At 39.6% G+C, this 25,573-nt stretch overlaps 3 protein-coding genes across 3 annotated transcripts; 1 reads left to right on the forward strand and 2 right to left on the reverse strand.

Moving 5' to 3' along the window:
* Positions 1-2,377: 2,377 nt before the first annotated feature.
* trpv4 (transient receptor potential cation channel, subfamily V, member 4) lies at positions 2,378-14,563 on the reverse strand. Its single transcript, XM_026343482.1, has 17 exons — positions 14,319-14,563; positions 13,014-13,095; positions 11,998-12,443; positions 11,302-11,486; positions 10,340-10,492; positions 9,464-9,604; positions 7,218-7,516; positions 6,902-7,081; positions 6,554-6,712; positions 5,924-6,016; positions 5,766-5,839; positions 5,214-5,379; positions 5,057-5,123; positions 4,590-4,894; positions 4,150-4,277; positions 3,951-4,072; positions 2,378-3,833 (listed from the first exon to the last, which is right to left on the reverse strand). The coding sequence occupies exons 2-17, from the start codon at positions 13,020-13,022 to the stop codon at positions 3,733-3,735; spliced, it is 2,628 nt and encodes an 875-aa protein (XP_026199267.1). The 5' UTR covers positions 13,023-13,095; positions 14,319-14,563; the 3' UTR covers positions 2,378-3,732.
* Positions 14,564-15,985: 1,422 nt separating this feature from the next.
* On the reverse strand, positions 15,986-19,769 carry gltpa (glycolipid transfer protein a). The gene is made up of 5 exons (XM_026343591.1): positions 19,552-19,769; positions 17,573-17,631; positions 17,334-17,467; positions 17,093-17,243; positions 15,986-16,988 (listed from the first exon to the last, which is right to left on the reverse strand). Exons 1-5 carry the CDS (start codon positions 19,652-19,654, stop codon positions 16,806-16,808), a joined length of 630 nt encoding a protein of 209 aa, XP_026199376.1. The 5' UTR covers positions 19,655-19,769; the 3' UTR covers positions 15,986-16,805.
* Positions 19,770-20,609: 840 nt separating this feature from the next.
* On the forward strand, positions 20,610-25,522 carry tchp (trichoplein, keratin filament binding). The gene is made up of 13 exons (XM_026344032.1): positions 20,610-20,733; positions 21,049-21,250; positions 21,991-22,201; positions 22,308-22,364; positions 22,689-22,757; positions 23,158-23,331; positions 23,427-23,539; positions 23,634-23,700; positions 23,776-23,948; positions 24,033-24,114; positions 24,201-24,386; positions 24,584-24,727; positions 24,843-25,522. Exons 2-13 carry the CDS (start codon positions 21,060-21,062, stop codon positions 24,873-24,875), a joined length of 1,500 nt encoding a protein of 499 aa, XP_026199817.1. The 5' UTR covers positions 20,610-20,733; positions 21,049-21,059; the 3' UTR covers positions 24,876-25,522.
* Positions 25,523-25,573: the final 51 nt, after the last annotated feature.

Below are 25,573 nucleotides of genomic sequence, written 5' to 3' on the forward strand. Positions count from 1 at the left end.
TTCCTTCAAGAACTCAATATTGATGCTTTTTTCCTCCTTTCTCTCCTCACTCCCAACCTCTCCACCCACCTAAAACATCAGATAAGCTGTAGACTGATGAGCCAGCCGCCTCCACCAGAGCGTGTGGGACTGTGAGGCTGCACACTGATTTCATACACGCTCACTCAGACAGAAAAAGAGCTCTGTGGAGCAGAAATGCTTCTCTTATTAGCAAAACTCATTCACCTGCACGCCACATTGAGTCCCTGGCAATTTCACAATAAATCATGAGAGATGCCTATGGAGGCCAGGCAGCAGGCCGACTCTCTGTCGCGGCCGTGCCCTCGCCTGTCAATTTAGACACTCTGAATCATTTTGGGTTCAGCAGCCTCGCTTCATCTTAGATGAACTGAAAGGTCATTTCACACGCCACCTAACCAATATGTCTCTCACTCCTCATCTCCCGGTGCTACCAGTGATTGTTCGTTTCATTTAGAAATACCGCACCTTGGTGAAATGTTGCATTGGAGATCATGGGAGGAATTTCCAGAGATTGTTTCAAAGAATTAGAAGTCGCACTAACTTAAAACTATGACCCTTCTTCAGGAGTTAGCCTTTAGGTCTAAACTTTATTTAACCTTTTAGCCAAGAGAATGAGTGATGCACCACTTTGCAGTTTTAGTTAAATGATTAGTGAGAGTGTGACCACCACACTGGAGTTTCCCTTCTCTGTGTCTGGCTGCTGGACCTCAGGCAGACAATGAATGTTTTACTTGAAGCCATTAGTCTCTTTAGTGAATAAAGAATGAGTTCCCCATGTCCAGCCCAGTATCCGCCTGCGACTCATCAGCGTAAACACCTTAAAGCTTAACTGGCTGGACAATAGCTGAACAATTTGTACTGCCAATATCTAAGCTAGTTAGTTTACTTAAGACCTTTGGCTGAGACTGTCAACTTTCCCCTATGTGTGGTTACTAAATGAGGACTGTTACAACATGATCCTGCCTGGCTGTCACTTAGTTTGAGACACATTTGTGGCAGCCAGCACACACATGCTGCAAGCAAGCGGACCATTTTGTTAACAGCTCACACTTCCTGTGCAAGTGTGCAGTTCCAGAGTTGCTGACAGTGACACTTGCAGGACCGAGCCCTGCCCTACTTAACAGGCTGCATGGAGGAGGGCAGGCCAACTTGTCAGCAGCACTAGGTGCTCACTGCTTAGATAAACCTGGAGGATTAGTGGCCCAGTTAAAGTTGGGGCAAAGAGGATTAGCCTCTTCTCTGAGGTGGCAAGAGATTCCCAGTGTCCTTCAGCGCTGATGGCCTCGAGAGAAAGAGTGATGGGGGAGAAGAAGGAAGAGAGCGGAGAGGCCTAAGTTATGAGTGAGAATCATCTGAAAGTGGAAAGGGAAAGGTGAGGTGTAATGTTAAAAGATGAAAGGCAATCAAGCAGTCCATAAATTGTTGCCAGCTTTTGCTCTCATTAGGAAGGCAAGAGCCCATAATTACTGGCCAGGTGTTACAGTGAGGTCAATGAGACCAGAGGAAAATCTAGTTCATAAGGGGACTTCATCCTGCAAACTATAACCTATTATAGTAATACCAGTTAGCAATGATAATATACTGTTTACAGCTAGAATTAAAATATAGTTTACAGTGCTCTACAGTAACAGCAGTACTAGGTACAGTCGTTCTCCTCATCTGGGATCACTACATAAGTCACAGCGGAGGAAGTTAGACCTCTGCAGCCATCAGCAGGCCTCAGGAGGAACTGCAAGTAATTATTTATAGGTAAAGTGAACAGATCAGAAAGTGTAATGGAGTGTTTGAAAACTAGGTTTAATGTGGAGTACACTTACATACAGTTTGTAATGTACATACAATGAAACTCTAGAAGACCTTTTTGCACCAAAAATGTCATGACTGACTTTCATGAAAATCTAATTTTGTTTTTTAGAAGTATTACGGTAGAAATATTGAGCTCATAATTTAAATTCATATACATAGACATTTTGTCCAACTATACTAACAAATCTTTTCAAAACAAAAATCATAAACATGAGAAGCTTATATTTTCCATATATTTTTTCCTTTTTTGGGTAATTTTTCTATTTTTCATTTTTACAAAATGGGTATTGTTTTCAGTACTCCCCAAATTAATGTTATCGTTTTATAATAATTTATTTTATCATAATTCTTAAAGATCAATGAATTCAGTTTTTGGAGTTTCCATGTGATTCATGGTGACAAAAAAATTTCTGGTTCATTATCATTAGTCGCAAATAACCTTGAATAAAATAATCAAATGAAATTAATTAATTAATATTAAAAGAAATTAGAATTTTCTACAGAATAAAGAATCTCATATCAATGCAGGAACTGCAGACTACTGCATGTATTATAAAATAAATTCGGTATTTATTGTTCTGTGCAGAAACATAAACAACGCAGCATTATAAAAGCAATGTGCACATAGTGAACAATGACTTATGGCCTTCAACAATAATGAGCTAGTGAAAATTAATTGTACGGTCTATCTGCTCTTAATCAAACCCTGCCATGTAGTACAATAACACAAACACATGCATACATACAGTAGATGTGCCTAACTAAGATGCTGAACAGGGCAAAGAGCCAACTGAAATAAAAACATTGCAGAAAATAGGGGAAGTACATAATGGTAAGGTCTGAGAGTTGATTATGCAAATATCCCAGCTGCGAAGGAACAATAACTCTGGAAATTCAAAGACAAACCATAACACGGAAGGCTATTGTCTCGTATTTGCATATTTGCTTGACAAGTATAACCTGCTCATCATGCCCATCTTGTTAAGAACAATGTCTTTGTATTCAAATAATAATGTGCACATCACAAATTGGCATAGTGCATTGTTTCAGTTCAAATGAAAGCTGTGCTGCCTGAGCTGGCAGTCCAAGCCTGAGACTGACATAGTTTTGAAACTAATTAATACAATATAGAAAGTGGAGAGAAAATATTTGGTATAAAATAGATAGTTCCTGTTTTTGTACATTGACCCTGCACAGCCTGAACAATAAACATTCAAATCAGTATATACGATATGAAATTTGTGGAAACATACAGTATATCATAGTTTATCATATATAAAATACAAGGACAAAGTAAAAGTTGACTAATATTCTGTAAGCAATACAAATACAAACAGGCTAAAACGTTCTCTTAAAGACGTATTTTCCCTTGCAAATATATATAGATGCCACATTTATTACTGCACACTACTAATGCAATAATACAGTAATTATGCTTCTGCTGCCTATAATAGAGCACATCACTCAGTTGAGGGATGAAAGGTGGAAATATTTGGGCCCTTAAATCCCTGAGAGAACAGCTTCTGATGCTTGAAATGTGGAACAGGCAGAACATTTTCTTATCAAGTTCCTTATTCCTGATGAGTAAAACACATATTTTACAGCTGTCGTTGACACTACTTCTTGTTTTAAGAACTCAGAGTTAGAATTCGGTTTAAAGTCAGTAGTGTTATTGTTATTCAGATGATGGTTTGAGTCACTTTTGTACATTCAGTGTCTCTGTGCAGTCTCCTGTGTAACATTCTGAATGTATACTGTAATATTTACTATTCTTTCTCTGAACAAAAGGCATACGAGGTCTGTGTGAACTAGTGCACTTATTCGCCAAATTGCCCCCAGCAGAGTGATCTCAATGGTGCTGATGGCTCTCTGTACAAGAGGGACAGGACTAGTCCTTTGCAGGTGTCAGTACCTGGGTGTCAGCCGATCCATTTCTACGACTGAATCACGGGATTGTGGACCTTTATTTAACTCCACCACTCGTGGGACCACTGTGGACCAGCGATCTGGGAGAGGATAAGAAGAAGAAGAAGGAATTACTGCACTGTATAAATCAATGACTGTGTTTGACAAATATGCACTTTGCATTTGCTTGTGTATTAATTTATGAGTGAAAATCTCACCTCTCCTCAAGGCTTTGACGCTCTGGTGTAACCCGTTGGCTTGGCTGGTCTCACTCTTGCCTGGATCCTCATTGATTATCGCCAGGTTCTGGTTCCAGTGACACCAGTTGACCTCATCTACCCTGATGAAAGAAGACGTCAAAGAAACTCACATCTCTGGCGGTACTGGCTCTGCTGGCTGACAGTGATTAAGAAATACCTGAAGCACCAGCGACGGTCAGGTGTGCCGTCCGAGTTCTTCCCAACAGTCACCATCTCCCCAGCTCGAAAGGACTTGCGAAGGCAGACTGGAAATGAGCGCTCGATGTCTAAGATGGTTGTTGCCCACTGTAGGTATACGTGAATTAAACATGTTTATTAGAAGTAACAAACTTTGCAAATACCTGTCTTATTTGTCCAGATTGTGAGATTTCAAACATTTGTGACTCCCAGTAAAAATAAATAAGCTTCTCACAAAGCTACTAGCATGATTTAAGACTCTTTTTAAATGCATTTTTTCCGACCTATAAGCATTAATTAGTTTCACCTTTCCAACTGAGAAAATAGTTTTTTTCATGGTTAGAGTGAATCAACTGTGAAGTCATTAAATAATGACATTTAATGTCCTTTGTCACTGCTCACTACATATAACCAGCTCACCTGCAGTTTCCAGATCTTCTTGCTCTGTTTTGACACTGTCCCCACCGTCTCCCCCATCAGAGCGATCAACATGTTGAGCAGCAGCACAAAAGTGAGGATGATATAAGTAACCAACAGTATGAGGAAGACTCCTGGATACTGCGCACTTTCCATCATGTTCATGTCTCCCATCCCAATGGTCAGCTTGAAAAGGTCCAGTAGGAAAACACTGAAGGTGCCCGGGTCCCTGCACTTGGGGTACGTGGGGCAGCCCCCTTCACACCCAGGGCCAGATGTAGGACAAGCTGTCAGCAGAGACACCAACGCTGTGGAAGTTGGTTAGTTAGAGTTAGATGAGGAGATCGATCCACGCCACTGTCATAAATATTCAATATGAGGTTACAGTCAGGAGACAATTAGCTTCGGATACAGACTAGAAACAGGTTGAAGCTGATATCATCGTCAGAGTTAGATAACCATAAACCTACCTGATGCATAGCCAATCATGAAGAGCACATACACAAGCAGAAATCTGAAAATGTCCTTGAAAAGGATCTAAGAACCAAAAACAAAGCAAAACAAAACTGTGACACACAAAAAACATTTAAGTTTACTGAACAGCGCCATCCAATTTCATTATCTGACCTTCTGTATCATGATGCTGTATGTGCCAGTGAGCTTCACGCCTCTGGTGAAGTAAAGTGTGTTCATCCAGCCCAGGACAAGAGCAAACACCATCACAGACACATAGGCTTCAATGCCAGACAGGTAGAGAGTAGCTGTGACTAGAATCAGTACAGAATAGATGAAACTAGAGAGGACAGAGAAAGACACTGTCAAGGAACCAGTTGCAAAGCTAAAGTCTGTACTAGTCAAGTAACTTATGAAAGCAGGAAGATGTGATTGCTGGCACTGGCATTTTAACAGGATGTAGACATCACAGCTACGTTGTTAATGATTTATATCAACATGGTTCAGAGAGGTGCTCGACATTCCCTGCTCTTTGTTTGGATCATGGGTTTAATTAACAACATGAATTATAAAAACTATAAAACATGCCAGGGACGAGGCTGAGAAATTAATTAGATGACTCAGTTAAGAGGATGCAAAATATTGCCTCGGGTAAAAGACAGCAAGAGCAATAGCAGAGTTGAAGAAGAGGGGGGGGGGGGGCAATGATGGAGGATAGAAACTTACAAAAGTAGTTGAAAGGATCCATCAATAAATAAGGATTTGACCCCGGGGCACTTCTTTAAGAACAGGTCCTTTAACTGCACAGAGAAGCAGCAACAGTTTTATCTGGCAAACAACAGATAAACAACCAATAATCAGGATGCGTCAGATTCCAGACTCACATTGGTGATGAAGAAGAAGATTCCCGATGCCAGGGTGATAATCTCTCCGGTCATCAGCAGGTAGTCAGAGGATGTTGCGTAAGCGTGTGGAGGCTGAAAGAAAGAAAAACGAGACGGAGAAGAATAAGCTGCATTTAAGGGGAACTACACCTATACCACACAGAAGACACCTGCCATTGCTTAGTTTAGTTTAGCTTATGAACTAAACCCTACATAAAACCACAATGGCATCTCTGTTATAAGCTCCACATTTAATGTACAGACACAAAAGTGGTACCAATCTTCTTCTTCCCAGGAAAGCAGACAAGAGCATTTCTTAAAATCTTTAAAACATTCCTTTAATACAAGCACAGTAAATTGTTACTTTTAAAATTAGTAGAGAGTTGGAATACAAATTTGCTCTGGTACATGATGTATTAACATTGCACCTCACATGTGCATGGCCTACATAAAAAATGCAGAACAACGCAGAACTCTATTAAATATGCAAATAGGTAAATACGTGCCATGATACGTGTTCTTGTGGTGTATTGAAACTGCAGTGTGTTGCACGGGCACATTCGACAAAATCACTTCATGACTCAGTGATGCATCATATTACATCGCCTTTTTCAGAAGCTTCATACCCACCATTCCCTCTGAAGGTTGGTAATAAGCCACTAGGGTAAAGATAATCATGGTGATGAGGTAGGAAGCCACACTGATGTAAAAGGTGGCAGCACCAAACTTCTGCCATTTGTCCCTCAGCAGCTCGTTGATGGGCTCCACCGCCAGCATCTCATGACGATTCTGAAAAGATAATAAAAGCAAAATAATTTGTCGCACTGAGATTTTCAGACATTTTTATTTTGTGTCTTGATGTTTTTATGTTTAGCCTGGGGTTTAGTTTGCTTTTAATACCCAGATCTTGAGCGAAACTAAATAAAATTTCAGCTGTTTAAATGAAAAATAAGCTTAAACAAAACTATCTTTATTCACCTCATTTCGACTATTGTAGACAAGGATTTCCAGCACAGATGGTTCCTCTCCGCACGTGTCTAGTGACGACAGATCATAGAGGGAGGAGTACACCGGACCGTAAGCCCAGTCCTTAAACTTACGTGACAGATGACGAACTTCCTCATCTTTAATCTCACGTCGAATAATGTGCTGAAAAACCTGGAGAAATATGGACAAGCTGAACCTCATGACCTGTCATTTGAGTACAACAATATTATGCCACGTAGAAACATAATGATAAAAATTTTGTATTATAGTGATGCTGTCTGACAAGCTGATTTGTCAGTGTCCCTACCCCTATCTTGCCCATGTGAGCAGCCATCATGAGAGGTGACATGCCATCATTGTTGAGGACCTTCTCCAGGTTACAGTCTGGGTAGAGTTTGGCACTTTTGATTAGCAGCAGGTCGTACATCTTTGTGAGGAAACGTGTGTTGTCCTTGGTGTTGTCTGCGATATGCACCAGTGTGTGCAGCACCGTGTTACCACGTGAATCCTGGCGCCGCAGGTCGGCATTCTTGTGTGGATTCTCAGTCAGGTAGTGCACAATGTCAGGCTGGTTAGTGCATGCAGCCAGAGACAGAGGCAGCTCACCTGAGCAAACAGAGAGAGAGAGAAAGAGAGAGAGAGCTCACTTCATACTAAATCCACAAGAGATTAGGAGAACTGCATTTCAGATTAAAAATAAGCAAATCAACAGGAGGTTTAATTAAGAGCTGGGGTGTGTATATTTTTGCAAAGCATGCTAAACATGGATCAAAGATCTGACTTAAATCCCTGCTATGAAAACAGCACAATTAGCAGTTGTTTGAGGGAGGGGCTCTATGGGGCCAGAGTGCCAAAAGCAGCTGCTGAAAATGAGCCGTTGCCATGGGTGACAGATTACTTTGTCACCTCACATAGAAACGCTCCTCTTCATGGATTTGCACGGGTGCATGCAGAGTGTTAGCGTGAGTCTAAATCCCATTAGCCATCAGCCCTGCCAGGTTCCTGTTCACCTCACTGCAAAGCTCCGCAGCAAATTACTCACACTGTGCCTGGACACGCTGGGATTTGGGAATGACAACCGTGCTAAGTGCAAATAGAAATCATCTCCTCTGTGATGACTGAGGACTATAATGCTCTAATGTAATCAAATAAAAAAAAATTAAATTGCATGGGGGAAAAAAAAAGTCTATAACAAGCCATATCTACCTTTCTTTAAATATTTTCAAAGAGTAATATTTAAATTAATTATATCTCATATAATTATCATCAAAAGGTTCAAATGATGTACTTTTCCAAATAAAAACATATTTTTCTCCGGGTACCACTTTAGACTCAGTGATGGATAAGGTCTGAGGTCTCAACATCAACCAGCAGAGGGTGGTGTTGAGTTAACTTTACACACTCATTTATTTATTCTCTTTCTGAGTAACTCACTACTTTTACTCAAGTACTTTCCTGTTATTCTTACTCCACTACAAATTAGATTCACATACTTAATATTGAAATTTTACTGCACTACATAATAACACGATGTATTGTTATGTATTGTCAGTAAATTAAGAGGTTAACATCACCTCCAACTTCACCAGCTGCTGTTTTTGTTCCACACCAAGTTTCTACTGTAACACACAACTTTTACCTAATTTTACTGATTATTTTTTATGACTTTGCCAAATGTTTTACCTTTGAGCGCTTGTTGACAACATTTATGTTACAGTTTTAATAGCAGAAAATTCAACACTATTTGAAATATTGTACATAATTTTCCTATTCGATTACTTGTACTTGTACATTTTGTACCATGTACTTCCACTACTTTTTATTCTACCACCTCCGTCCTTGTCTTGGAGGTCAGTTAAGTCCAAAACACAGAACACAGAGACCTTTCACTGGATGTACCTTGAACAAAATGACATAATGCTTATATAGTTTTATTTCTATTTATTTATTTATTCAATGGAGCTTTACAAAGAACATTTTGGTGAAATGTTAAAGTTCACCACTGGACCACAGCAGTATCCTGACTGTTTTAGTCCAATTAAAGCCTGCCATGTTAAAAGGGGGGGTTAGGGTGGGGTCTTATGTCACTTCATCTCTCCATGGCAACAGAGGTTTCTTTGCCAGGAAAACATCCCATGTGTTAACCATTTTATCTTGGCAGCTGCCATATAATACATAATAAAACTATGATGTTAACTCTGCTAAAAGACAGAATAACAACTTGTGAGTAAAGCAGAAACTTAGAGTGAAAACTGAAGAAGTGACGTGTGAAGTCATAGAAACCTCTGCGACATAGACGCACCACATCCTTAGAATCACTAGAGGCAGAAAACATATTAACAGCTTACCAGAACTCTATGTCCGGTCGTGTTTTATTACCTAAGGTCAGAGTATAAAGTTTTCCCAACATAAAAATACAGAAGCACAAGGAACTCCACTGTTCAAATATTAACTGTGCAGACAAAGGTCATATATCTAATATTTGTTGTTTGTAACACATGTTTAGAAAAGAGTTCTATAAATAAATGTATTATTATTATTATTTAATATTACCAAAGTAGAAGTAGCCCCCCTCATCCTTGGGCTGGAAAAAACGTCCCCTCGCCTGGGCGTGAACATCGGCTCCGTTCTCCACGAGCAGCCTCACATATTGCTTACAGCGTCGCTCTATAGCTATGTGGAGAGCTGTTTGACCTGAGAGCAAAACAAAACACAATGCAGATTTTCTTTTTTATTTCATAACTTTGCTTTATCTTTTGTGTTTGATTTCAAAAGTATATCATCTCAATACTGTGTTTCCTAAGCAGTGTATGGAGTTAATTAGGTTGACAGGCATCCAAACAAACACAGTTGCACAAGTGAAAGAATGTCAACTTTTTTTTTTTTTTTGTGAAACTGAGTCCTAATTATGAACTGAGGTTGTAAAAAACCGAGTAAAAGTCGGGAGGGGTTAGGCCTATGTTTATGTGCAGGTTGTTGCTATAGGGTCAACGCACATACATTGAGCCCTTAAATTGATTTATGTTGTCACATAAAATGTTTCCTATATGAAAAAAAAAGTAGCACAAACATTAGGCATATACGCTAATTAAAAATAAATAGTAACATCACATTCTCTACACCGTTATTTTACAGCTAATACTGTGAGAGGATGGCATCCAAACAAATGAGGCCTGGATCCTCTCATGCACAGTTGCAACACGTACATTCCTTTTTCCATAATCGGAGCTCACACACCAGCTCGGCATACACAGAGCAAAAGAGAGTCTGCACCAGCTTCATCTCAGTGAAAGATGAAGGGAATGTAGTCTTCTATAAAACTGTATGGTTTAAATGAGACGCTTATTTATTTAAACCACTCCATTAAATTACAGGAATTCATGAGTGTTTTCTAACTGCGTGCTCTGATTATTGGCTTATTTCTATTACCCCTGTAGTAGACATCCCTGAAGGGCGTATTTATGAACTCTCTGAGGTTTCCAGTCTTCTCCGCAATGTCCACCAGCAGTGGGATGGTGTCGTTCTTACCACCGTAAAGGTTCAGCAGGGCTTTAGGCAGACAGGTCTTACCCGTCGAGGGCTCTGGGAGAAAAAGGAAGTGAAAACAAACAATATTTTTCAATTGTTGGTACACTGTGTATTAATAACTATTGCAACAACTTGTGAATTTCCTTTTATTTATTACTTGAACTATTGTTTTCTATTCCTCTTTCCATTTTAGCTGTTCCCACCATTCAGTACATCAGTACAAGGATGTGATGTTTAAATCAATATCTCTAATAATAAGTTGAGCTACTCCACAGTCTTTCCATATACCCCATGGTAACTTCAGAGGTGGGGTGACATATAAAAAGATAGAGATCTGGGAATTGATACATGTAAATAGGTTTTCAGGGTTATAAGAACAAAGTGTTAAAGGCAGGGGTCAAGCCCTTCACTATTTTTAGTCCTCGCTTTTTAAAAAAGACTTTCAAGTACTGTTCAACTCTTAGTTTTAGTTTTAGTCCGGCAGGAGACGACAGTTTGCTGTGATTTTTCTCCGCTCCTTGTAAGAAGCCTGAATAAGTTCCCACACACAGGGAGTTTTCCTTGGGCCTGCCAGCGGCGGGACAAAGACTCTCACACCACTCTATCATTTCCTTTAAACATCTCCAGAACCAAACACAGCAGAGCGAGAAGAAGGAGCGTGCTAAGGTTCAAATGTAAAGAAGGTAAAGTTGTTGAAGTTTCTTCTTAAGTGGAAAAGCTCACAAAAGATTTAAGAGTTAGAACTTTGACAAAAAACCGAGGAAATTAATCAGTGTCATCTGACATCCTAAAGCCATTTTATTCTCTTGCAGTGTGACTCCTCACTGGTTAATTTGGACTGTCTCATGCAAGTTCAGTCTCACCTCTGAATTCTTCATCAGTTAACCTCTTTTCATTACTTTGCAGGTAATCCAACAGACCCTCGAGGGCCTCGGGGTCTGCACGTGACACACAGTCAAAGAGGACAGTGCGGTTGAATGTTTTCATGACCTTTGGTGGGTCTGAGCCTGGTGAGTCTGAGCCATCTACAACAGATGTCTCAGTTTTACTATAGAGACACAGAAACATGAAATTATGTTTTGTCATTGTGGGAAACAGATTTTTTTTTTTTCCATTGACTTCTTCTTTTTATATTTCATTGAAAGGAAATTAGGAATAGGTGTTTGATGCACTAAACATCTTTCAGGCAACTACCCACACCCTTAAGTCCTTCAATAAACAGACCTCTGTGTACATGGGAGCGGTACAGCAACAAGCAGCAGACTAAATATTACCTCAACGGATGCAGAAGAACCAACAACATACTCTCTGTAAGATCAGTGAAAGGGCTGAATGAAGGAGTGTGTGCGTACCTCCTCATGTCTACAGAGAGGCAGTTGTAGGTTCTTTTTTTGGTTTTATGACAACTTTTCTTCCAAAACCAACCTCTTCATCGCAGAAAAGGTTAGTGTTAATACCAAAAAGTAAAACCTTAAGCTAAGATGTTCAAAGAACACATGACTAGAACTCCTGGGAACACACATGAACCGTAGTTTAGAGACAGCGAGGTGCCCTCTCACCCTTTGGGAACCTTCTTTTTGCGTCGCTTCTGGTTGCTCGCGTTGCTGTAGGTACCATAGTCAAACAGTGAGTCCATGGGTGCTTTCTTGGGACCTGGAACCACACTTGACTCATACATGGAAGATTCCAGTAGGTCCATAGGGTTGGAAATGCCCTTCTTGAAAGCACCGTGGAACTTCATCCGCAGGTTGGGTCTGCCGTCGGTAGGCTCGGGAGGGAGCAGCTCGGGCGCTGAATCCTGACTCGTTTCCTGAGTTGACGGGGAGCCATCCACACTGTCAAACAGATGCGACAACTCGGACAGGGGGAACGCAGCATTGGTCTCAGGCTGAGCGGCCACGCCATCACCTGAGTCCACAGAGAGAGCACCTCTGGAAGAAACAGAGCCAACGTTGTCGGCCTTGGACAAAGGAAGGTGATACCTTCTGAAGAGAGCAGCACGGCCCTGGAGAGGAAACCCAAACAAAATGTTCAGAATGAGATGCATTGTCTTTATTTAATCTGTTAAGTCAATATTGAATCGGTGAATAGGTGAATAGGTGAATAAGTGAATAGGTGAATATGAAAGGAAATTCAAAGTCAACAGGATTTCAATGGTAGACTGAAATAGAAATCACTTCAGCTTTTAGATTTTAATTTGTGTTTTAAACATCTGTATGCAACAATCATTTGTTGTTGGTATGATTTTTTAAGTGTTTATGTGTTCACTATAACCGCGGTGGTAAACCACCTAGATCCTGCCTGTCTTATGATCAATTTAGTTACAATGCAGCCTAAAAACAACCACAATGATTAAACACATAGCATTTAGTGTGTGGACTCGTTCCTTTGTTCTCTAACCTGAAAGTGTTATATATCATGCAAATGTATTTATTGTTTTAGAATTTCAGCAAGGGAGGAACTACTGTGTAACACTACCGGTCACTATGATTAGTATGAACTTATCATGGTAAAATATTTAACATTTAACATTAACCTAATGAGTTGTTTTAATGCTACAGCTACCCGTTCATACCTCATTCATCCCTTTTATCACAATGAAGTGCCAAATTCCTCTTCACTGCAAACTGGAGACGATGCTGAAGCATGTGGGTGTCCTGAAGGAAAGGTTACCATGATAAAAATGACTGACACAGCAGTACATACAAAATAAAACAACAACAAGCAAAAAGCGAACCGAAGGCCCCGAACAACATGAAAGGAGCTCTGTAGTTTATGGTTGGGACATGTGGAAAACTTGGTAAAGGACTGATGCCAAAGCCAACACCATGACTTTGAGCCTGGCCTTTCACGGGACAGGGGGGCATGTTTTCTCTAGCATTCACGCTCAATGCCCTACACAGATGGTATATAGTGCTATATTTTCCAGCCTCTCTGCACACACACACTGCACTTTACTGCTGCAGGAAATTTATACAACCACTCTCACGCGTGTGCCTCTGCAGCTTCCTTTTGAATCCTACTTTTTGCTGAGAGTGTTGTTTGTGACACTGACAACTTATCTAAGTCAGGCTGTGCTGCAAAGAAGCAACACAAACAGGGGATCTGGGGTCCTAAGGGAGAGGAATGACTCATAACCCTGGCTGACACATGGGATTATCATGCCTTTACACTTCAGCAGGCATTTTATAGCAAAAAGACACAGGAACAAAGAGAAACTGACCCTGACAAACTATTAAAACAGACAAAGAACAAAGCATTAAGTAGTTTTTTGGAGATGTCTAAAAACAGCCAGGAGGCCACCTTTATAGAACAGCATCATAAAATATCAAGTAGTCCCAAAGCTCACATATTGTCTCTATTTATTGGGCCAAAAAGTGGAAAGCCACTTGTATAAGTTTGTGAATATGGCTGACTCTTATGTCCCCTCAGAGATGTGGGACTTCCTGCTCTGTCACTAGTGATTTGATATTATCCAGAACAATAGAGGCTCTGCACGAAACCAACTGGCTGCTGGGAATCAAAGTAAACAAAAAAAATCTAATGTGCTTAAAATGTGAGATTTTAAAGACCCTAAGTCATATATTCTTATATATACATTAATGCTTTAAGTAATATAAAAAACAACAACAACAACAACAATACAACAGAACCAAAATGCCACCACTTTTAAAAACTATCAAATTAACGATAAAGCAATGAAGAATAACATTAAACAATAAAACTGTGTTAAAAAACACAACTATAGCAAAAACAAAACGTTGAGGATTAATAAAAGGTTTTGGTTTCTTCTAAACTTTTACCAAAGGAAATCGTAAATATTGTTGTTTACCACACATGTACCATTTACAGACTCATCGGAACCAGAGGAACTACTAACCTTGTTCTGACTAGTTGATCTTATTGGAGCTGTTTCTTGAAGACATGTCTGTCTCCAGTCTGATCGTCCTCTGACTGGCTCTCGTTTGCCACCGCTGCAGGTTTAATGTGACTCCAGACAAATGGCGCAAAGTGCTATTTCTGCTTTCTTCTAAACGGCAGCTTTCCTCCGACAGAACAAATGATGCCTTCACAGATTTTTTTTGGGTGGGACAGAGCAGCAGCTCACCTTACATCAGAGCAGGAGCCAGGGCAACGCGGAAGTGTGGCACGCAGTACCGGTGATGGCCGCAGGGGGGCTCGCTCACAAAGCGCCTCAGGCTGCAACAGAAACCTGTTCTTCCAGGTGAACAGGTTTTCTTAATATAAACCTTTTTTTTTTTTTTTTTTTTTTTTGGTGGAAATACTAATGCAGGTTTGTACATGTCAGAACAAGTCATTATGGCATGTACAAAAAACTGTAAAACTGTAACAGGTGATAGCAGGCCCGAGCACTCTCTCTCTACCTGTTGTTGCTGTTGTGAGCACTCTCCAAGTAAAAGTTTAACTTCATTAATAGTCATTTTTCTCAGTATTTGTGAGTAACCACTGAACCATCCTGACTGTAAAACTTTGTTTGTTTTCCCAGTTTGTATTTGAATTTGTGACTGCACTGCGAAATGATCATGATGAATGATGAACTACACAATATCACACAAATGAAGTGGAGCAAGTTTAATTAAGTGTCTGGAAGCAGGATACACTTTGAAGCTGTTTCAGTAAACTATTAACTTGAACTTAACTTGAAGCAGAAGTACAGATGAAATGTTTTAGCAGCAGAATGGCTCCAGTCAGTGTTGCATTAGATGTTTGGGTTTATTTACATCTAGGCAGCATTTTAATGTTAACGTGTGGAGTTTTTCAGTGTTTTGTACTCTTACAATTCATATTTCATCAGATGACCATACGGTCATACAAATGTTGATCTCCAAAGTAATACCTTTGTCAAATAATTGTAGTTATTCCCTGAGTGTACTGGAGTAGAAATATAAATGGAAAAACTCCCAGTACTGATACCTCAAAATGGGTCTATACAACTGGGGTGAGTGCACCTACTGTATTCTGTTTGTGAAAAACATGAAGGAAAATCTTAGAAATGTATAAGAAGTAATTAATGAAATTGAATAATATAGTGCAGAATACTTCAATTGTTGCACATATTTTTATTTCAAATAATTGTGGGTTTGGAAAATACAAGATTTATTTTGCACCGTACACACACTGCAACACAACTTAAGCCAGAGTCATCAGACAAGCATTTCTGTGCACTCAGACAGTAAAGACTAACCAAAGGCCATCAATATAACCTCTGTCCAACCGTTCAGCAACAGTAAACATCACCACTGATGTTTAGTTTGTGAAATGTCACATTTGTGTAACAACAGTGTTGAAGGTAAAACATTGTAATGCAACACGCCTTAACACTGAGGCTTAAGGAGGCAGAACAGACCTTCAGTGACAATAATTACCATTTTGATCTTTATTGGTTTACCTAGTTTACACAACCTGCCTGACGTGTGTGTGTGTATATATATATATACACACACATACATACATATATATATATATATATATATATATATATATATATATATATATATATATATATATATATATAATAAAAGACAGAAGAGCTGGTGTGGTCACTTAAATGAGCCATACCTCCAACTAAAGGCACAAACAGGTGTACATACATACTGTATTCAAACTACTCTGTGGGCTTCCTTGTGTACATTATACACAGGTCACATGGACAAATTGTAAGACTAATAAGTTAAGATTTAATTTGATAAGTACAACTTAAATGTGTTTTTACAATTTCTATAGCTAATAAACTAATTTTAGAACAAAACAGTATTACAATAAGGTTCTCACAACATTAGCAAAGATTATACTTTTGCATTCTATTTTGTTCCCATAGTCATAGTCACTCATTAAATCTGTCAACATCATTCACGTTACTCAATTACTTAATGTTTTATGTTTTTAAAAAAATAACGTAAGTGCTTTATAAGTCATCTTAATGGTGCTACTTTCTTTGTTAAGTAGCACTTCAACTTTCTGTGTAACTTTCACTTATTAGTGAAAGCAGCCAAGATCATGTGCATAAATATCTGGCAATACTTGTTTTAAAACATGAAGTGCTTTTGCTTTAAAGACACATTGCAGTTCAAATTGATAATAAATATGCAAATGCTTTGTAAAACCTGTCACATAACCAAACAACAACTAGGAAAAGGTGTAGAAGGTGTAGAAGCCAGAGTAGGCACACAGCTAATTAAAAGTGCACAAACATTTGCTACAGTAGTTGTGAGTAGTGTAAATACTCTCATACAGTAAGCTGTCACATGACCTGAAAGAAGCCAAGTCAACATGTAGGCCACAGAGATCCAGACTGCTAAATGTAAATGACTTCGAAAGTGGAATGTCCTACTGCTCCTACTACTATTCACACTGTGTAGTCAAGATCAGCATTCATTTTACTGTACAACTCATATACAGCATCAACAGTGGCAGAAAAGTTGATGAGGAATTTTCTGATTTTCTCCGAGCATTCCTCTTCCTTCACATCCCGACCCTTGGACAGGGCCTTCAAGAAATCAGACTTATACGGAGCAGCATAGAGTGCCGCCTAAAAACAAACATATACACCAAATTTACACACCACTCGAGGCCTCGTCACATGAGCAAGTCGTACATCTGCTGTCTCGGATAAGTTTGACACTCTGAACTTACCTTGAAAAGCTGTTGCACCAACCAACTATGGTATTTCTTCAAGGCTATTTCATAGGCTTTAGTGATATTGACTCGAATAAGGTTGGGGTTGCTGTCATCCTTTTCACCATCCACCAGGCTCTGAAGAAAGACTTGGACAAATCTTAGAGCCCTGTTTATAAAGAATATATGTACAGTAATTATGCATACAGAGTTTGCCAACAAAAGAAATAAAGAAACACAAATGTAGGGTTTCCCAAACCTTTTAAGCCACATAAGAGCCAATGTTGCTCCAACTTTAGGCCATTCTGCTCCATGCATTTCCTTCTCTGCCTCCAAAATATGCTGAAGTGTCTTGAACCGTCCTGGGTTGGTGTCATAAACTGCCTTGATTTTCTGTTGTGTAAAATAGTAGATTTTAGAGTATTGTAAAAATAAATGATTACTAGAAGAGTGAAGAAACTGCTTCAACTCAAGTCACAAAAGAATAACCACACTTACTGTGATGTTCCCAGATATGTCCGCTTTGATTGGTGCAAAAATGGTCGAACCAAGGCAGTCTGAGGAGAAGGATTTACATCATTTATAGCACGATTGAGAGGGAAAACCTACATGTCAACAATACTGGTATTTCATAAAAATATCTGCTTTCTTTGGTGCTTTCATCAGTAAATAACCTCGGAATCTACCAACTGTTGAAATGTCAGTACAGGTTTGTATGCATGCAAGACGTTTTTTTTTTTGTTTTTGTGCTCAAGTGCCATTTTTTTTTAATCGCACCACTAAGACGCATTACAGTTTCAGTATAACTATATCTTTCCTTCATGTATGCGGTTATGTTCTATATATCATTCTTAGATTATGTATCTGTTTACACTTTACTGCGCTTACAGAATCTACATTTGCTCCAAATAGAGATGCTGTAGAAGAGAGATGTTCACATCACATATCCTAAGAACATGTCTGAGATGAAGCAACTCTGTGAGGAAGAATGGTCCAAATTATATCTTGTGGACATTGTACAGGTCTACACACAGTGCTTGCTTGAGGTTATTGCTGCCAAAGGTCATTCCCAGTTCACTTACTTTTTCTTGCCACTGTATATGCTATGCTTTAATCTGTAACCTACGTACAACAAACTTTAAATGGTAAAGGGCCTCATTTGGCAAAACATATCATCACAGTATTATCATTAGGTGTCCTTTAATTAGGCAACTAGAAGACTTGAGTATTTGGTGACGGGATTGTGAACAATGAGACAACTAGAGTCTTGACCACACACGGCTCCTGTTTGATTCACTGACACAACAGACAGCTTTCATCCCCTGAGCTGTTAGTGGAAACTACTCATGACAAAGTCCTGCTGATGTGCTGCACGGCCTTCACACTGGTGGCACCGTATCTTGTTTCGGATACATCTTCATCTCGTACAGTATGGTTCACTTTACATTTTCCGTTCTCTTCACAGGATAAGAATTCATTTTTTGCAAATGTTTGAGGAAAAAATAAAAACTTATAACAAGAATAAATTATTGAAAACAAGCAGCATAATTTGTTCAGTCGTACGCCTGTTAAAAGCCCTGTACACCCACACAAGTGTTAATTATTCTGACTAATTAGACCTCTTCTCAGGTTTATGGTTGGACAGGGTCATGATGCTGAAGTCACTAAGCTACTTTAAATTTTTATTCAAATATTTATTAAGTTGTCAATCAAGTACCTTCCACACCGTCTAGAGAAAGAGGTCTAATTAGGCAAAACACCTGTTTGAATGTACTATGACTGTGCAGGACTTTAATGGCTTGTAGGAAAGTTGGCCAAGAAATTTCTAGGTCACGAAAAACAATGGTGACAAGGAGGAAAGAGTTTAATATCGACATCAGACTTGGTTTCCCACAAGGGTTTCACGTGGCAAATTCAATAGAGGACCTTTGGCATATTAATACAGAATGAAGCTGCACAAAGAAGATGCACCATGCCCCTGGTGAATGGGCAAAGGGAACTCAACACCGTACTAATCAATTTTCACAACTTAAAATCCAGGCCAGTGGATTAAATTATGCATGTTAGGATTGTGGACAGCTTGATGGAGAGAAATGCAATCCAAAAAAAAAAAAAAAATCCTTTGGAAAGACAACAATTTTTTTTTTATTGTTTAAAGTAGAACTAAATCCAAATTAAAAATTTAGGATGGTTGAACATTCTCGTTTGAGATAAAGTAGAATATGCAATACTTGAATTACACAGCACAATGACTCTTCGTGCTTTAAATGAATAATCACTTTGTCATTAAGGCCTCTGAAAACTTATTCATTACAACCAGCTGAATAGAAATACAGGTGTGGACAGTAGAGCCCCATTTCCCTGCAGGCAGTGACATCTGAGTTTAAGAGTTTTCTACATGTATTTCCAGATACTTTCATGTTCAGGAATGTCACTAGACGCTCTCTCCTGTGTCAAACTGTGGAAACTTCACTTACCAAAGAAAGGTGGAAGGTATGACACTGCCTCCAGAAACGGTCTTGTTTCCACCTGTCTGTCAGCTGGCAGCTGCCTGAACTGGTGCTCCATTAGCAGAGCCATGTCTGTAGTCCGTGCACACTATTACCTCTGAAATGATAGCAACGGGCTGTCAAGGAGAAACTCTGCGTGTGTGTGTGTGTGTGTGTGTGTGTGGGCCATACCCCACCCTGAGAGAACCAGCACGCACGCACGCACACACACACACACACACACACACACACACACACACACACACACACACACACACACACACACACACACACAGTCAACTATACTCAACACATGTGATGGTGGACTATCCAGCAGCCGGCTCATGTGATCTACTGAGAACCGAGAGTCATCGCCACCTGTCGGGTAAACGGACTGATAAACACCACTTAGATGAAAGTCCCAATGCATGACCACTCCTGATGTTCCCCGATCAGCTGATTTTACTCGTCTGCGTTTAATCACATGCTGCTATACTGCCAACTTGCGGATGTTTATGGAATGGCCTGTCTCAACTGAAAACGTTGTCAGATTAAATAAATCTGCATGTATCTTTAATTGACTAAACTCAATTTCAACCTCTAAACCAATGTAGGTCCATGCAGTGATTAAATTGTCTGACATTTATATTTATAAATTACTGTTACCACATTGTGTTGTTTTAACAACAGGTAAATTAGGAAATGATAGGCCTATAATAAATAGTTTATTATTAGCAATCGGTGATTATTGCCATCTCTTGTATTTAAGCTTTATATTCATTGATGGGGTCATGACCCCCGTTTCCAATAGCAGATAGCACCACGACAACAATGAAACATGAAATGATTACAAAATAATAATACAAAATCTCTATTTGGGTTTGAGACACTTGGTTTTCATCTTTGTATAACTTTGGGATTTATGATCCGACAAACATATCAAGGAAAACATATTTGTACGGATGTTTGACCAAAACAAATGCGCGTTTCAACACGGTGGGTAATTTTGACCTTTTCTTCGTCCCGTAGCGAGGGAGTAACTAGGAAGTGAATTGGTAACTAAGGAAAACTGGAGGATTGAATAAAGACGCGTTTTGTTGTCAGACATGGAAAAAGTCGACTTAATTTATTAAACACCAAGAGAAGAGAATTCACTCTACTACCATAAGGGTAAGTAAGAATAATCTATAGAGCCATGCGCATATTTAAGTAGCTACATACGCAGCAGCTTAGTGAAAATATACCATTAGGTTACCGCTTTGTTCATAATGTTTGGTTTTCCTCCCTTTATTCTCTTCCAATAATAAATACAACACATTTAACACTACATACAAAGTCTAATGGATACTTTCTGTTTTGTGTGCTTAGGTGTTTAGCGTTGCTTAAAACTCAAATGATAAAGCAGTGTTAAGTTGCCTAAGTCAAATAACAACCCGTTATTAGGAACGTATTAAGGAACTAGTGCTTATGGTTTATGCTCATAAGAATTCAGGTCTATGGCTCTGCCGACCTTCTCGGCCCGTGTGCCCAGTCGGTCCCGGGTGTTGGCCGGACAGCTGGCCCGGCAGCGGGAGCAGGAGGCCCGTTGGCGGCAGCAGTGGGAGCTGCATGCTCAGTACTTCAGAGAGCAGAGTGTCCGCAGCCAGAAACAGACGGTGTGGAGCTCCCGTCACTCCCACCAGCAGAGGTAACTTCATCCACCAGACATGGACCCACTCACTTACAAGGGTGTAAAGTAACTCAGTACATTTACTCAAGTATTGCAGTTAAATACACATTACATTTCAGATGGAAATATTACACTTTTACTTAAAGGTTTTTAATCCTCCCTCTACTAGTAGTTGATTACCACAGTTTAACACTTACTTCAGGCTTCAACTCTTTAAAAGGAAACAACACAGGTCAGTCAAAAACACAGTAAAAGCTTCATTCTCTTTTGTTGACATTAACTGTCAGCAACCACAAGTAGACCTGACAGCGAAGTTGTCTAGAGGACTAGTTTTCAGCACACTTTGAGACACTTTGATCCTAGTTTTAATGATTTTCCTTAAGTAGAAGAAGGCAGTTCTGGAGATTTCCCCTACATAAAAGGTAAAGGAGCTATCCTGGTAAAAGATAACCTAGAGGTTTGTCATGGTCCTACTTAGGATCAACACTACTTGAGGGTTTGTGTGCAGTACATTTAGGAATTATAAATATCTCAAAACTGATTATATACTGGAGAAATATTGTGCAAGTTACTTCCTCCGTTGCATCCCTTAGTTATTTGATTATACAGTGGGAAAACAGAGTAACATTTTGTCTTCTTTTTAGTCTAAGTATTGTCAAAAATGTTATTGTTATAATCTTATAGTCCTGTGCCTGTAATACAAGCTGACAAATAAGAAAGATGCAGAGAAAAAGTTTTTTTTTTCCCACTGTTCTCAGTATGTCAGCATATCATAAACAGCGACTGAAAGAGGAAAAGGCAGCCAGTCTGGAGCAGCGCAGGCATCGGCTTAGGGCCATGCTTCAGGAGGAGAAAGACCGACTGGAGGCTGAGCTCCAAGAAGTGGTTCCTGACAGGAGCACACTGGCAAGTCAGCTGGTGCAAAAAACTGAAGAACTTCGTACGGCTAGAGAAGAAAGAAGAAAAAAGGTTGCTGCATTGAATTAGCTGTACATTTATGCATATTTCGTGAATTTTTCAGTGATGTTGTACATGTGTATGTCATGTTATTTCTCTTTTTCTGTTTTATATCTAGCTTGCACAAGAACTACTGAGAGAGCACTGGAAGAAAAACAGTCCAGAGCTGAGAGAGGTGGCCAAGTTTAAACTCTTTGCAAAATCTACTTTATCTTAAAGTTACACTTACATTAAAGTCTGACTGTTAATGACATGATAAATGGGGTTAGGAGTCTACTGGCTGAATGTCTGAAGAGCGTAGAGGTAGTGAAGACAGACACTTTTTGTCAAGGTGTCCATTTGATCTGGAAACTAATAGGGCTTGTGATCCAGATATTCCATGACTTTCTGTTAACCTGAGTCCGGAGTTGACTTAAGAGAATAAAATGTTCTAGTATCGCTTCCTCTAGCAGTCAGGTTTGTCAGTATCTCTGTCTCGGCTCTTTTAATCTGTCAACAGGTTGAGTCGGCGTTACATAAAGATCATGTTGTCGGCCAGTGGCAGGAGCAGATATCTGAGAAGAAACAGGTGCGACTTTCATCATATGTGTCAGACAAAATAGTTTTGTTTCTGTTTATTTGAACTTTTCAAGGGTTAAGATGTGACAAAAGTCCTACAGCCTGCTGGTCCTTCATGACCTTTGTGTTACTGAACTTTATTCAGACCAGACTAAAGAAGTAACTCTCTAATACCACTTTCCTTAAGCCAGTGATATCACACAAGACACACAAGTTGTTAACTTTTGTCATTATCCTTTTACCTAACAATTTATTTATGTGTCAAATCAATTTTTAATTAAAAGGTGCTTGTGTCATGTGTGAGCACAGTATTAGCTCTGAAATCTACTCAGGTTAATCCCCTGAAAATGGTACATAATTGAGTAAGTTTTGACACGTTCTGTAAGTGACCCATCTCTTCAAACATGTAGCAAGAACTGGCAGAACAAGAGGAGAAGAGACACTTTGAAAATGAGTATGAGAGGACCCGCAAAGAGGCTCTGGAAAGGATGAAGCAAGCAGAGGAAAAAAGGAAAGCAGAGGAACACAAGAGGGCAGAAGAACTTAGAAAACAAATGGAAGAACTGAAGCTGAGGGAAGAAGAGGTATTTGGAGCTTGGGCAAAGTATTTCTACTGTACAAAGCTGATATTGCAGATTTAAGCATTTTTGTATATTGCTTATATTTTTCTCTTTCTCAGGCCACTCGTCTAAAGAAGGAGCAAGAGGCATTACTGCTCCAACAGTGGGAGCTGGAGAAGATAGAAGAGGAAAGGATGAAAGCGCAGGAAAGGAGAAAAAAGTCTGAGATGGGGTAAGGGAAGCTCTTTGCTCAGATGACTCATCACAATTTAGATGAAGCTTCATTTAGGTGCAGCATTACATTCACTGGGTTTGTGTTCCATCAGACATTTCTTGATCCGTCAATATCGTGCTCAGCTGAAGAGGAGGGCCCAGCGGGTGCAGGAGGAACTGGTAAATCTACTTCTTCTGTTCATACATGTAATTCAACTAGCCTGGCTTTAACATTTCCTTTGAACACATCAACAGGAGGCTGACCATAAGATCCTGGCAGCGCTGCTGGAAGGAGAGGAGGAGGACAAGCTGATGGAGACGGCACGGAGGGAAAGGGCTATCGCTGATGCTGCCTGGATGAAACGTGTGATTGAAGAGCAGCTTCAGTTAGAGCGGGAAAGAGAGGCTGAGTTTGATATCCTACACAGGTGAGAAGTAAGATTCTGTGAACTTTGACCTCTGCAGGGAGGGACTGCTGTCAAGTACATATCAATGTACGCCTTTCATTTTAGAGAAGAAGCTCAACATGTTTGGGAGAAACGAGAAGCAGAGTGGGAGAGGGAGAGGAAAGCGAGAGAGCGGCTGATGTATGAGGTAAATTTGTTTCAGAAGACACTTAAAATGAGATTTAATTTGAAAGATTTGATGATAGACAGCCTTTCTGTTTCTGTCTTGAAAAGGTGCTTACAGGGAGGCAGCAACAGCTGGAGCTGAAGATGCAAAAGAACCGTGAAGCTCAGGAAGAATCCCTGAAGAGACGAGAACAACTAATCAAGGATCTGGAGCTGGAGAGAGAGATCAGACGGCGCGAGAAGGACCATGAAGAGGCCTGTAGGACAGCACGGATGCAAGAGATAAATGCTCAGGTTTCCACATGTTGCAGTTATTTGTGTTCACACAGTGAAGTTAAACATTAAGAGAAAAAAACCTAGTGTTGAATAATGGTGGCAGTAGAAGCTACTTATGTACATTAGAGTAAACTCAAATCACAGCAGCAGACTACTTATTAATATTACATATTAACACTGACCTGATTGAAGCTTATTATGTGTATGTACTGTAGGTGGAGCAGCAGCGCCAAGGGCAGTGGGAAGAGCAGCGCCGGACAGAGCAAGAGGAGGAAGAGCAGAGGGAGGCTCTTCAAATCCAGGAGGAGGAGCTGCGGCTGGAGATGCAGAAAATGGCAAAGAAAGGTTACCAGGAAAAGGTAAGAGATGAAAGTAAAGCTGGAGGAAACTGACACTTCTGAATGTTCATATTCAAGTTTCAGAATACTTCTAATGTTGTAAACATTAAAATCTGCTTCAAACGGCCTCTTTCAGATTCACAGCAGACCTCGATCGGCCTGGACATAAAAAACCTACAAAACAGAAGTCAAAACAGGATTTTGAGACGTATACTTTTTTATGTAATTTTGTTTTTAAGGGTGGGTAGATTATTTTTAAAGTTTACCTTAGAACAATACCCCAATGTTCCAATGTAAATTATAAGAGATGCCATCACTCTAATTGGTCCTCTTTTTCATATTGCCTTTCAAGATGTACCATTCATAGTCCTCAGGTCAAAATGCATTTGAATGACCACATCAAATCAAGTGGGGAGTTTTCCTTTAAGCCCTTTTGCTTCCTCAGTTTCCTTACTGAGCCACAGTGGAGGAAATGTAGCACAAGGAAAGAATTTCCTTGTGCTACTGGTATTGTAAAGGGACATTTATACATTTATAGTCAACAGGACAAGCAATTTCATCAAACTTCAACTCTGAACACACAAATGGACTTGGGTTTGTTTTGTTTTTTTAAAGACTTTTGAAAAGTCATTTAAAGAAATGAAAAGTTACTGTAGGTGTGATGCTTTATATTGTGCCATATTAATCTTTATAATTTAATACAGGTTGTTTGAATATTTAGAGAAGAACTGATGGATTTATGATTTTTGCACTTCTAGAGCTGTTCAGTTCATATTGTCTATCCTGAATGTGTAGACAGTTTCTAATAAAATTATTCCAATGAAATCAATTCAGTGTCTTGAATGTGATGAATACAAAATCTGATAA

The sequence above is a fragment of the Anabas testudineus genome, chromosome 9 (genome assembly GCF_900324465.2).
Source record: "Anabas testudineus chromosome 9, fAnaTes1.2, whole genome shotgun sequence".
NCBI lineage: Eukaryota > Metazoa > Chordata > Actinopteri > Anabantiformes > Anabantidae > Anabas > Anabas testudineus.

Coding starts and splice junctions, on each gene's coding strand:
- trpv4 (XM_026343482.1), bottom strand. Junction 9,605..10,339: donor CAGGGATGTCTACTACAGGG/GTAATAGAAATA, acceptor TTTTGCTCTCAG/GTCAAACAGCTCTCCACATA. Junction 5,840..5,923: donor TCTTCTTCTTCATCACCAAT/GTGAGTCTGGAA, acceptor TTCTCTGTGCAG/TTAAAGGACCTGTTCTTAAA.
- gltpa (XM_026343591.1), bottom strand. CDS start 19,654: ATGGCTCTGCTAATGGAGCACCAGTTCAGGCAGCTGCCAGCTGACAGA. Junction 17,632..19,551: donor ATACCTTCCACCTTTCTTTG/GTAAGTGAAGTT, acceptor CCTTCTCCTCAG/ACTGCCTTGGTTCGACCATT. Junction 16,989..17,092: donor TGGTGCAACAGCTTTTCAAG/GTAAGTTCAGAG, acceptor GTTTGTTTTTAG/GCGGCACTCTATGCTGCTCC.
- tchp (XM_026344032.1), top strand. CDS start 21,060: ATGGCTCTGCCGACCTTCTCGGCCCGTGTGCCCAGTCGGTCCCGGGTG. Junction 23,540..23,633: donor AGAAAAAAGTCTGAGATGGG/GTAAGGGAAGCT, acceptor GTGTTCCATCAG/ACATTTCTTGATCCGTCAAT. Junction 24,728..24,842: donor AGAAAGGTTACCAGGAAAAG/GTAAGAGATGAA, acceptor GGCCTCTTTCAG/ATTCACAGCAGACCTCGATC.